Source organism: Rutidosis leptorrhynchoides, chromosome 6 (genome assembly GCF_046630445.1).
Source record: "Rutidosis leptorrhynchoides isolate AG116_Rl617_1_P2 chromosome 6, CSIRO_AGI_Rlap_v1, whole genome shotgun sequence".
NCBI lineage: Eukaryota > Viridiplantae > Streptophyta > Magnoliopsida > Asterales > Asteraceae > Rutidosis > Rutidosis leptorrhynchoides.
Genome location: NC_092338.1, coordinates 2,194,169 through 2,207,671, shown reverse-complemented (window position 1 = coordinate 2,207,671; position 13,503 = coordinate 2,194,169). Strand labels below are relative to the sequence as shown.

The window sequence follows — 13,503 nt, the reverse complement described above, 5'->3', positions numbered from 1 at the left end:
AATTGAAGATGGAATGAAAGGAACCCCAACCGGAATCGAATTGAGAAGTGAAATTGAACGGGAAACAAGCCCTCCAGTTGAAATTCAGAAGTGAAGAAGATCGGAAAACAAATCTTACGGGTGAGTACCGTTGGGTGAGGTTACTAAGAGAAAAAAAAAACGATTGAGGGGTTTGAGCTAAGACTGGGTCATTAATCATAAATAGCTACTTGATTTATGCATTCTGACTAATAATTAATGTACCGATAGGCCTAAAATGAATATCTTCAATCTCATACATACCATAAACGCAATTACCAACCATTTTAATTCGTAGTGACTACGTACTATCAGGAATCTATCTCCAAAACACCAATTACTTAATTAAGCCCTTTATCACAAATAGCTTAATTAACATAAAACAATATTCGTAATAATTAAATCAATAGATATGGTTTATTTAAATAGGTCTATGACTAAACCAGCTCTTAATCATCTCATAGCATGCTTCAGGTTTGAACTCTGGAGCTGTGTGACCTGCTCCCTGCACAAATTAATTGCAATTTACAAATATAAGCACATCGGAGTATAATATATATATATATATATATATATATATATATATATATATATATATATATATATATATATATATATAGTATTATTTTACCAACATAAATAAAAAAAATTATATATTTTATATTTTTAGAATAAATCACTAATTTAGAAAATAATTTAGTCAGATAGAGGAAGAATAGAGGAAGCCTTTCGCTCTTCCCTTCCCAACCCCGGCTAACTTTTTTCTTAACTACCTTATTCACGAACCTTTTACCCTTAAACAACGGGAGAGGATGGAAAAGTTCGACCGCCCTAAGCCAACCAGAGAAGGCGTTGCTGAGGCGACCGGAAGGCACCATGGCTTACATACCCGGCTCAACATTCTTGGAAAACAATCGAATCGAGGGTCCGGAGGAGAATTGGTCATTCAATCTTGTGAAATAATCGAGACCGAAATTGGAGAAAGAGATACGAACGGAAAGGAATAACCAATCGATGAAAGAACATGAAACCATTCTGTTTCAATAGAGGTACGAGAAAGGGTTGGGGGCAATGAAGTAGGTGAAGTGGTAGGATTTTGCGAGCTGTTCCCACCACTGCTGGAATTTGTTCCTGTAATCCATAGCCTAACAGAACGCAGCAGCGAGGGACAACCCGCCCATACAGCCAGCGGGGAGGATGGCACTACTGGCAAAGACCGTCTGGCGAAAACGCCGCAGGCGCGAAGCGTGGTAGGCCTGCGCCGGGAGAGCAATGATTGTCTACATCTTACCTCCCTCATACCCCATACCATGTGAAATTGGGTTTTTTTGTTGTTGTAATTTAGTCGACCTAACATTTGAAAAGTGCAATTTAGAGAATACTTATATTTTGTATATTTATTTATATTTATTCTAGTAGTTTAATCAAGGATTATTATATTTAAATCATAATCATATACTCCGTATTAATTAAATCTGCAGTTGTACAATAATCAACATACATACATACCTTGACGGTAGTAAAAACCAAAGAATAGTTATGACGGACATAAGTGGTTTTGTATCCTGCATCCTGGCCTTGTGCGTACCATGCCTCCCAATCACTATCCGTGATTGTTAGATTAAGAGAAGTTATCCAATTACGTGTCCCCACATGTGGAACCATCATATCATGATCTCCACTGCATTTAATTTATTAGATAATTAATTTCTATCAATTCAATTTTTTTAGAACGGCAATTTGGCATCGAATACTCTCATTTGCCACCCACACACGTTAGGAAGAAACTCCTCGCATCCATCGCGCAAAGCGTACCCGAAATACTTTAGGTTAACTTCTTGACCCGCCCAGAGTGAAGGATATCAGAGGCACAATCTTGGAGAATAAATATTAACTAACAGGTCAATGCCACTAATATTATAATGTATATTTCTTCACCAAATCCGTGAATTCACGGGTCAATGAACTAGTTACAAGTATATATTGGAGTATTATTAATTATTCCGTACCTGAAGATTAGAGCTCTGCAGTTTCTCTTAGTTAACCTTTCATGATACTCAACACTACTCTTGACATCGAATTCATATTGGGGCATTGATGGTTTACCGTAATTGTATTTCATATCCAAATTACACAGCAACCATTCCTTCACTGTTCCCTAATTAATCACATCACATTACATATATCATCATGCAAATTTATTTATCAATAATCAATGGTTGGCTGCATTAATTCTTGTTACTGTTTAACTAATTCTTTTTTATTATAATTAATTACGAACTTGTTATTATATATATATATATATATATATATATATATATATATATATATATATATATATATATATATATATATATATATGTATATACCTCGCGTACACCAAGTGCTTTCATAACACTTTCATCATTGGCCCATAGGGTTGCATAGTTATATAAGTCACCCTGCCAAAAACAAAATACTGACATGAAACTTTATATATGAAATAAATTAACACCATGGATAGATAGATAGATAGATAGAAAAAGATACAAATTACGTAATAAATTAAAGCCAGAAGTGATCAAGTAAGATAATAATTACTCGACAAAAGGTATCCTTAAGTGAGGATTGTGCAGGATCAGTTAGCATTTCAATTGGAGTGGCGGCTTGCAGAAATCTACGATTACCCTTTATCACTGGATTCCCACTTCTAACCAAATTGGTTGCTGGATCGCAATCAGGATCCAAAATTTGCTGAATATTGATGTCTCCAACACGCTATTATTATAATAAAATATAAAATATCGGAGTAAGTTATTATGAATTTTAATTGTGGCTAAATCATACAGTAAAAAACTAAAGTGTATTTAATTAATTAAGATCGAAGTTGTAATGTGGTCCGTGGCCTGCCTCCTTTAGGGGAGGTCAGGAGTTCGACCCTAGATGGCTACATATTAACCCACAATTTTCATCACTGCCATGAAGTACCCACCTTTCCCACATTGCGTTGGGGGGTAAAGGGGATGGTGGTTTTACCGTCTATACCCCATATGGGATTTGTGCGGGTTTCCTTCTGGGCACGCAGTTGGGGGCAGGTATAGCAACTGCGGGAGATGATCCCGTGTGTGGTTAAGTCCCTGCGAGGTGATCCCCAATTAGTCCAAAAATTTTTTTAATTAAGATCGAGTGAATTGTGCTCACGTACTTTGTTGACTTCATTAAGATCTAGCATACATTGCAGATCATTAGAGTCAGCTTCTGCATACTCTCCATTGCAATCCGTTTTGGTTAACTAATTAAAAGATCCATCATATCGTTATCACATTTAATAAATATATGTACCTACGTAGTGAAATCTTTTTTATTATATATATCTATAATTGTTAAGTTATTGCATTCGATAGATGAAATAAAATTTACATATACAGGTACATACTATTAATTAATGGATCAATTAAAAAAAATTAATTACCTCGTACAATTCTTGAGATATAAGTGCCATACGATACGCATACTCAAGTCTTGAATTTATATCACCACTTTTGTTTGTCAATGGGTTTCCTGCCATGTATCCCTATGGTTCGGTATGCAAGTCTTTAGACCAACAAGTTAATAGTATCGTGTTATACAAAATAGTGGCTGTTGAGGCATGATTAATTCCTTAATTCATACTCCAATATGGCGTAATTAATATGATTAACTAGTTGATTTATATTCATTGCATGTACGTAGCCCGGACTCTAAATTGATTACTTACTTGGATGTTTACGATTGGCTCCAGTCCTTCATCGTTACCTTTTAAGATCGACGAGGAAGTAAACATAAATTAATGCTCAGTATAAACCTATATATATATATATATATATATATATATATATATATATATATATATATACACACGCTAGAATACAACTTTTATTTGTACCTTTATATAACTCCTCGGTGATTATGGGAATAACGATTCCTGAATAAGAAATTCCAGTAACATACATGGGATTTTTTAAAAACTTAAGGTGATCCCTAACAAACTGCAAGCATTGCAAATTAGAGTATCATATATACTTGCTATCATATAGTCAATAGAATCCATTATTTTGTCAATAAATTATTACCGTTTATCTAAATAATTAATTCGATCAACAACTAACCTTTCTTAGAAATTCAGCGGTTTGTGATGCTGATGATGTATCACTAGAACGAACGGCTTCTGGAGTTTTTGTATACGAATATCCGGTTAATGTGGGTGCATCTAAATATATCACATTCGCCACCTTTAAAGTACCAAAGATAGATGAAATAATAAACTAATAATTTAGAAAGAGATTAATTACCAATATCTTATCTTTTTTCTTCTAAAAAAAAAGAGGCATATGGACGTTATATGTACCTTTGTCCAAGAATTTGGGTCCAGTTGTAAAGCTGGAACATTATCAATATAATTCCCATACTGAATTTGCATAGGACCTTTATACAAAAATGCATGATCAAATATTAAGGTCAGTATATATTTAATAAAATTAGTGTACTCTATTAAGACCAATACGCTTGTTTAGCTAGGTTTGAACAATTATACTTGTTGGATGAGTTCAATATAATGTTATTGCGTTATATACGCATTCAAACAGAATAATATATATATATATATATATATATATATATATATATATATATATATATATATATATATATATATATATATATATATTGTTGGATGAGTTCAATATAATGTTATTGCGTTATATACGCATTCAAACAGAATAATATATATATATATATATATATATATATATATATATATATATATATATATATATATATATATATATATATATATATTATTCCATCCGCTTCAATTTAGTTACTCTAGAGAAACAGTTTAAGAAAAATATAAGAAATGATATGTTCACAAAATTTATTATAACCAAGTGAATTAAGAGAGAGAGAGAGTTATGAGGGAGAAATAACAAATGATTTTGATTAGTGCATCTTATTAGCTATACTCCGTATTATTTTGTGAATTATTCTTTGTGAAATTTATATGAATATAGCATATCTCAAACATATATAATCGATATAGATTACTTTATATGCAATGATAAATTGAACCCTAATCATTAATTTAAGTATATATGTTAGTTTTGTAATTTAAGTATTAGTAATTAAATTTATCTTCTATATTTAAATATTTAAATTAAAATGACTTAAAAGATTGTATAGAACTTTTTGTTTTCGGAAAAACAAATTTTCACAAATAAGAATAAGTATAATCATCAAAACGATGAAAGCTCCGAAAAAATGTAAAAGAACGAAAACAAAATAACAAACAACCGAAGCTAACATTAAACTACAAAGGATGTATATATCTATATAAGGTATGTTAGTATGTATATATGTGTATTGATGAAAAGGAGTTTTTTTTATGTTATCGTTATTTTGCCATATATATATATATATATATATATATATATATATATATATATATATATATATATATAGTGAAAGGATCCCTAAAGAACTAGAGTATGTAGAGAACCCATAGAACTCATAGATTGAACTTCAATCTATGTGGAGATTGAGCTTCAATCTATGAAAAAAAAATACAATCTGGAAAAAAAAACTGCAAAAAAAAAACAGCGAATCTGCACAGAAAAAAAAAGTGAATCTGCAAAAAAAAAAAAACTGCAAAAAAACGTCAATCTGCACAAAAAAGAGTCAAATCTGCACAGAAAAAAGTCGATCTGCAAAAAAAAAAAAAACTGCAAAAAAAAAACGCAGATTGACTCAATCTGCATAAAAAAAAACTGAAAAAACGTCGATCTGTAAAAAAAAAAAACTGGAAAAAATCGTCAATCTGCACGCAGATTGACTGAATCTGCAAAAAAAAAAAATCTGAACAGAAAAAAAAATCTGCAAAAAAAATAAAATAAAAAAATATGTGAATCTGCACGCAGATTTAGTGAATCTGCACGAGTTCCATGAGTTCTCTACTACCATGAGTTCTCCATGGATCCTCACCCTATATATATATATATATATATATATATATATATATATATATATATATAAAAGGTGGTAGTTAGAATGGATAAAATTATACTCTCATACGTACTAGACTAGGCTATGCTAGTATTAATTAATTAATGTGTTTATAATATATCTATCTATATCTATATCTATATCTATATAGTCATATAAATATCTAAAATGATGAGGTCATCATTAAACTAATTACTCTTTAATTTTCATAATAATGATGTCATAATTTTATATTAATTTAATTAAAAAAATAATATGAAATCTTTTATAAAAGGAAATAATAATCTCTCCTAAATTATAAAATCTTCTACAAAACACCCAAATTTTAAAGCATATTGTATAACTTATATATAATAATTGTATTTTAATTTTTTATAAAAATTTAAAAGGCATTTATTATGATTAATAATAATTATTATTATTAAAAATATAAATACCCAACTTTGAGTCAACTTTATTATTATTATTTACTTTTAATATAATAATTATAATTATAATTATAATTATTATATTATTAATATTCAAATTCAAATTCAAATATGGATTCTACGAAATTAATCACGTTACATATGTATGGGAAAATACATGTCTCTATATATTTGTAAAAATAACGACAAGTTTCTTAGTCAAACAGGTCATTAAAATAAATGACTTTAGCATTTACATTCACCTAATACCTAATTCACCTAATACCTAAACATGTCATTAAATTTTTTCGTTTAAACAAACCCGTGATATCACGGGTCATCTCACTGGTATTTATAGTACAAAAACAAAGATAATGACCAACACACCTAGTCTAGTATTGTACGTACGGAGTATAATTATTACGGAGTACTAATTTATTAAAACAGGTAGAATAGTTGATATTAATTAATTTGATTTTAATTTGAGAATATATATGAGCTTTCTTATATCTGAATCTGAATGTGTGAATGTTAGTGACAAATAAATAGAAATAGAAATAGAAATTAGAAAGAAATTAGAAATGAAAAAGAAGTATTAAAGCACCGACCGATTTCAAAGAAGAAAGCCCGGAGAGTAGCGCAACCAGGTCCTCCGGCGAGCCAAACAATGAGTGGATCTTCCTCCGGGTTCCCTTGGGATTCAACAAAATAGTAAAATAGTTGAACATCTTCATCTTCTCCCACTCCAATATACCTGCATAATTATTATAATTATCACTTTAATTTTAATTTTAATTATTATTAGTATTATTATTATTATTATTATTATTATTATTATTATTATTATTATTATTATTATTATTATTATTATTATTATTATTACATAATACATAATAATACATGCATCCATCCAGATGAGAGTGTGAATTCTTTTATGACAGTAATTAATTTCAATTTCAAAAAAAAAAAAAAAAAAAAATTAAGATGATGATACGTACCCTGTTTCAAGTTTGAAAGGGAGGGGGGAAGGATATCCTGGTAGGGTTTTGACGATGGTTTGAGAGGAGGCACTAATTATGAGATTATTACAACTGCTACTCAATAACAATAACGTTAACATTAACAATAATTTGAAATTAGACAATACAAACAACATTGCACCTCCACCCATACTACTCTTCCGTTTCCCCTGCATCTTATCTTTAATTTGTATTTGTATTAATTTAACTTCATTTATTGATTATTTATTCCTTATGTATGTGTGTGTTTCTCTACATGTAAATTTAAGTGTAATGATCATTCTTTTATACTACTACTCCGTATCACACTACGACTCTGAATAATGGAGTATAATAATAATAATAATAATAATAATAATAATAATAATAATAATATATACGGAGTACATATATTACTTTAAGCAACTTGAATAGGAGTTAGGTGAATATGAGTTAGGTGAGTTGAGGGGAAATTGCTTAGTTCGAGTGTGGGTTTAAAGTTTAAGCAAAAACAAATAAGAAATCCTAAGGTAAAGAAGTTTCATGGGAAGGAGTTCAGGAAGTTTAACGTGGACGAAATTTGACTTGTTGCACGTGTTTCTTGTTTATTGTTTTTTTTTTTTTTCTCTTTTTTCGTTTTGACTTTTTTGTTTCGTGTGGTGGTGGTGTTTTTGTTTCTTAAGTTGGCGGTTGTCTTGCTCTTTTGGATAGCATAGGTCTCGTTTTGTGTGGTGATTTTGTTGCTAGTGTTTGTTTCGTTGTGCGGCTTTGGTGCCTCTCTTGTATTTGTTTCGTGACTTCATTTTTTCGATGATATTTAACGAGTTCATTTATATAAGTTTATTTTTTTTTGCCAAAAAAAGGTGGATGAGTATGTCCTTGTACGTAGTACTAAATTAATTGTTAACTTGAAATAAAATTACTCTTTTTGTTTATAATCTGCGATTCACTATTTTTTTAAAGTGTTTGAAATTAATTGTTCACTTCATTTATAGATTACAAACTAGTCCGGACCGGCTCGCGCGTTGCGGCGAAGACTTTCGGCTGCGTATTCATATTTAACGTAACGTTGTGCATTTACAGAGGAGAACACGGCCCATGTGTTAAGCGCCGTTTTAGATGTCCCTGTGTTAAGCGTTTTTTAAAAAGTATCCGTCTCGAACGTAGTTAGTTTTATTTTGTTCAATAAATTTTTTCAAGTGTAACGGTGCTGTCGAAAAAATTTAACTCGCGGTGAGCAGAATGATACGGGTTGTCGTTGTGTTTAGCGTTTTTTAAAAGTGTCCGTTTCGAACGTGGTTAGTTTCATTTTGTTCATAAAATTATTTCGAGTCTGACGCTGCCGTCAAAAAATTTAACTCGTGGCGAGCGGGAAGATACGGGTTGTCGTTGTGTTTAGCGTTTTTCTAAAAATTGTCTGTTTCGCGTATAGATAGTCCCGTTGGTTCGTAAGATTTTTTCGAATTGAATGGTGGTCTCGAAAAAATTTAACTCGCACCGAGCGAGAAGATAGGGCCTAAATTCGGGTGGAATTAGTTTATTTAATTTTAATAAAATTATATTATTACACTTTTAACCCCTGAAAAAATGTAAATTTGAGGGGCCGTTGTAGTGACCCGAACTTTTCCATGTTTATATATATTAAATGAAATTGTTATTTACATGATTAAGTGTTTCCAACATGTGAAGCACTCAAACTTGTTAAGACTTGATTAATTTAAATAGGTTTCATATAGACAATTGACCACCCAAGTTGACCGGTGATTCACGAACGTTAAAACTTGTAAAAACTATATGATGACATATATATGATTATATATATAGTTAACATGATATTATGATAAGTAAGTATCTCATTAGGTATTTTAACAATGAGTTATATACATAAAATTGAGTTTATTGAATTAAGAAACTCGAAACGATATATATAACGATTATCGTTATAACGTCTTACTAAATACATATGAATCATATTAAGATATTGATACACTATGTTTAATCATGATAAATGATAAGTAAACATGTCATTAAGTGTATTAACAATGAACTACATATGTAAAAACAAGACTACTAACTTAATGATTTCGAAACGAGACATATATGTAACGATTATCGTTGTAACAACATTTAATTGTATATATATCATACTAAGATATATTAATATATCATAATATCATGATAATGTAATAATTTAACATCTCTTTAGATATAATAAACAATGGGTTAACAACATTTAACAAGATCGTTAACCTAAAGGTTTCAAAACAACATTTACATGTAACGACTAACGATGACTTAACGACTCAGTTAAAATGTATATACATGTAGTGTTTTAATATGTATTCATACACTTTTGAAATACTTCAAGACATTTATCAAAATACTTCTACTTAACAAAAATGCTTACAATTACATCCTCGTTCAGTTTCATCAACAATTCTACTCGTATGCACCCGTATTCGTACTCGTACAATACACAGCTTTTAGATGTATGTACTATTGGTATATACACTCCAATGATCAGCTCTTAGCAGCCATGTGAGTCACCTAACACATGTGGGAACCATCATTTGGAAACTAGCATGAAATATCACATAAAATTACAAAAATATTAGTAATCATTCATGACTTATTTACATGTAAACAAAATTACACATCCTTTATATCTAATTCATATACCAATGACCAAAAACACCTACAAACACTTTCATTCTTCAATTTTCTTCATCTAATTGATCTCTCTCAAGTTCTATCTTCAAGTTCTAAGTGTTCTTCATAAATTCTATAAGTTCTAGTTTCATAAAATCAAGAATACTTCCAAGTTTGCTAGCTTACTTTCAATCTTGTAAAGTGATCATCCAACCTCAAGAAATCTTTCTTATTTACAGTAAGATATATTTCTAATACAAGGTAATACTCATATTCAAACTTTGATTCAATTTCTATAACTATAACAATCTTATTTCGAGTGAAAATATTACTTAAACTTGTTTTTCGTGTCATGATTCTGCTTCAAGAACTTTCAAGCCATCCAAGGATCCTTTGAAGCTAGATCTATTTTTCTCATTTCCAGTAGGTTTATCCACAAAACCTGAGGTAGTAATGATGTTCATAACATCATTCGATTCATATATATATAACTACCTTATTCGAAGGTTTAAACTTGAAATCACTGGAACATAGTTTAGTTAATTCTAAACTTGTTCGCAAACAAAAGTTAATCCTTCTAACTTGACTTTTAAAATCAACTAAATACATGTTCTATATCTATATGATATGCTAACTTAATGATTTAAAACCTGAAAACACGAAAAACACCGTAAAACCGGACATACGCCGTCGTAGTAACACCGCGGGCTGTTTTGGGTTTGATAATTAAAAACTATGATAAACTTTGATTTAAAAGTTGTTCTTATGGGAAAATGATTTTTCTTATGAACATGAAACTATATCCAAAAATCATGGTTAAACTCAAAGTGGAAGTATGTTTTTCAAAATGGTCATCAAGACGTCGTTCTTTCGACTGAAATGACTACCTCTTACAAAAATAACTTGTAACTTATATTTATGACTATAAACCTATACTTTTTCTGTTTATATTCATAAAATAGAGTTCAATATGAAACCATAGCAATTTGATTTACTCAAAACGGATTTAAAACGAAGAAGTTATGGGTAAAAGAAGATTGGATATTTTTTATTGTTGTAGCTACGGGAAATATTGTAACAATTCTATACAAATCATATCCTAGCTAACTTATATTGTATTATACATGTATTCTAATATGTTATGTAATCTTGGGATACCATAGACACGTATGCAAATGTTTTGACATATCATATCGACCCATGTATATATATTATTTGGAACAACCATAGACACTCTATATGCAGTAATGTTTGAGTTAGCTATACAGGGTTGTGGTTGATTTCAAAAATATATATACTCTGAGTTGTGATCTAGCCTGAGACGTGTATACACTGGGTCGTGTTTTGATTCAAGATAATATATATCAATTTATTTCTGTACATCTAATTATGGACAACTAGTTGTAGGTTACTAACGAGGACAGCTGACTTAATAAACTTAAAACATCAAAATGTATTAAAAATGTTGTAAATATATTTTGAACATACTTTGATATATATATGTATATATTTGTTATAGGTTCGTGAATCGACCCGTGGCCAAGTCTTACTCCCGACGAAGTAAAAATCTGTGAAAGTGAGTTATAGTCCCACTTTTAAAATTTAATATTTTGGGATGAGAATACATGCAGTTTTATAAATGTTTTACGAAATAGACACAAGTAAATGAAACTACATTATATGGGTGAATGATCGAAGCCGAATATGCCCCTTTTGCTTGGTAGCCTAAGAATTAGTAAACCGATCTACTAATTGACGCGAATCCTAAAGATAGATCTATTGGGCCTAACGAACCCCATCCAAAGTACCAGATGCTTTAGTACTTAAAATTCGTTTTTATCATGTCCGAAGGATTTCCCGGAATGATAGGGGATATTCTTATATGCATCATGTTAATGTCGGTTACCAGGTGTTCAACATATGAATGATTTTTATCTCTATGTATGGGATGTATATTGAAATATAAAATATTGTGGTCTATTATTATGATTTGATAATATATAGGTTAAACCTATAACTCACCAACATTTTTGTTGACGTTTTAAGCATGTTTATTCTCAGGTGATTATTAAGAGCTTCCGCTATTGCATACTAAAATAAGGACAAGATTTGGAGTTCATGCTTGTATGATATTATGTAAAAACTGCATTCAAGAAACTTATTTTTGATGTAATATATTCTTATTGTAAACCATTATGTAATGGTCGTGTGTAAACGGTATATTTTAGATTATCATTATTTGATAATCTACGTAATGCTTTTTAAATCTTTATAGATAAAATAAAGGTTATGGTTGTTTTAAAAATGAATGCAGTCTTTGAAAAACGTCTCATATAGAAGTCAAAACCTCGCAACGAAATCAATTAATATGGAACGTTTATAATCATTATGAACGGGACATTTCAGTTGGTATCCGAGCGTTGGTCTTAGAGAACCAGAAATTTGCATTAGTGTATCTTATCGAGTTTGTTAGGATACATTAGTGAGTCCGGACTTCGACCGTGTTTTCTTTAAAAACGATTGCTTAACACTTTTGTTGGAAATAATATATTATTAACATGTAAATATTATGTGATATATTAACCTCTTAATGTGTTTGATATTGTGTGATAGATGTCTACAACTAGTACAAATCCCATCGATTCACCTAATAATAATGAAGAGTCGAATTCATTTTGGGAAGATTCACAAATTTCTGAAGAGGAACCGGAAGAAGAGGAACCGGAAGAGGAGGAACCGGAAGAAGAGGAACCGGAAGAGGAGGAACCGGAAGAGGAGGAACCGAAAGAAGAAGAGGTTCCGGAGGAAGAAATATTGATACCTATAGTAAATCGATTAAATAAAAGAAAATCCTCAATCAACGGACCAAAGTTAATAATGGTCAATGGTGTTTCCGCCGAGGAAGCAAAATATTGGGAAGATTATCAATTTTCCGATGAATCGGATCCCGATGAGGATTCTGATGATGTTATAGAAATTACCTCGACACAATTTAATAAAGCGAAAGAAAATAATAAGGGAAAAGATATAAAAATAGAGAAACCCGATTCCAACCCCGATGAACTTTATATGTATCGGCAATATTCGTATTTCCTAAAATGTGACAATGACCCAAGAACCTCTAAACCACCAGGTTTTTCTAAACCATTGTGGAAAACGACGGCTCGTATTAGAGGAACACCATATATTCCTAGAAAATTAGGAAAATGAACCAAGTCCGAAGAAGAAGAAACCAGTGATTTAGATTAGAAGGTTGTAATCATGTTGTGTATTATATGTATTGTAGTGTACTTGTACTTTTATGTTCTATGTAAAAATTACTTGTATTGTTTGTTAATTATCTTTTACGAATCTAATCCTTGTCTATTTTACAGTATAAAAACAAAATGGACGTTAAGGGTAGACAACCGAATATT

At 30.5% G+C, this 13,503-nt stretch overlaps 1 protein-coding gene across 2 annotated transcripts; it reads right to left on the bottom strand.

Annotated features, from left to right (window-relative positions):
• Positions 1-247: 247 nt before the first annotated feature.
• LOC139852672 (serine carboxypeptidase-like 13) lies at positions 248-7,694 on the bottom strand. 2 transcript variants are annotated; one of them, XM_071841994.1, is made up of 13 exons: positions 7,439-7,694; positions 7,049-7,194; positions 4,385-4,461; positions 4,146-4,268; positions 3,923-4,025; positions 3,755-3,792; positions 3,470-3,571; positions 3,203-3,289; positions 2,599-2,775; positions 2,388-2,459; positions 2,028-2,176; positions 1,528-1,699; positions 248-523 (listed from the first exon to the last, which is right to left on the bottom strand). In XM_071841994.1, the coding sequence occupies exons 1-13, from the start codon at positions 7,633-7,635 to the stop codon at positions 440-442; spliced, it is 1,527 nt and encodes a 508-aa protein (XP_071698095.1). In that variant the 5' UTR covers positions 7,636-7,694; the 3' UTR covers positions 248-439. The 2 variants fall into 2 exon arrangements, with proteins under 2 accessions (XP_071698095.1, XP_071698096.1); XM_071841995.1 differs by lacking the exon at positions 3,203-3,289.
• Between the last annotated feature and the right edge of the window lie 5,809 nt (positions 7,695-13,503).

Bases quoted from the DNA above. Each gene is read 5' to 3' on its own strand.
- LOC139852672 (XM_071841994.1), bottom strand. From the start codon at position 7,635: ATGCAGGGGAAACGGAAGAGTAGTATGGGTGGAGGTGCAATGTTGTTT. The intron at 4,462-7,048 runs GTCGGTGCTTTA...TTTTGTATAAAG, and splicing joins GGCTTTCTTCTTTGAAATCG to GTCCTATGCAAATTCAGTAT. The intron at 2,177-2,387 runs GTATATACATAT...GTGATTAATTAG, and splicing joins AAGCACTTGGTGTACGCGAG to GGAACAGTGAAGGAATGGTT.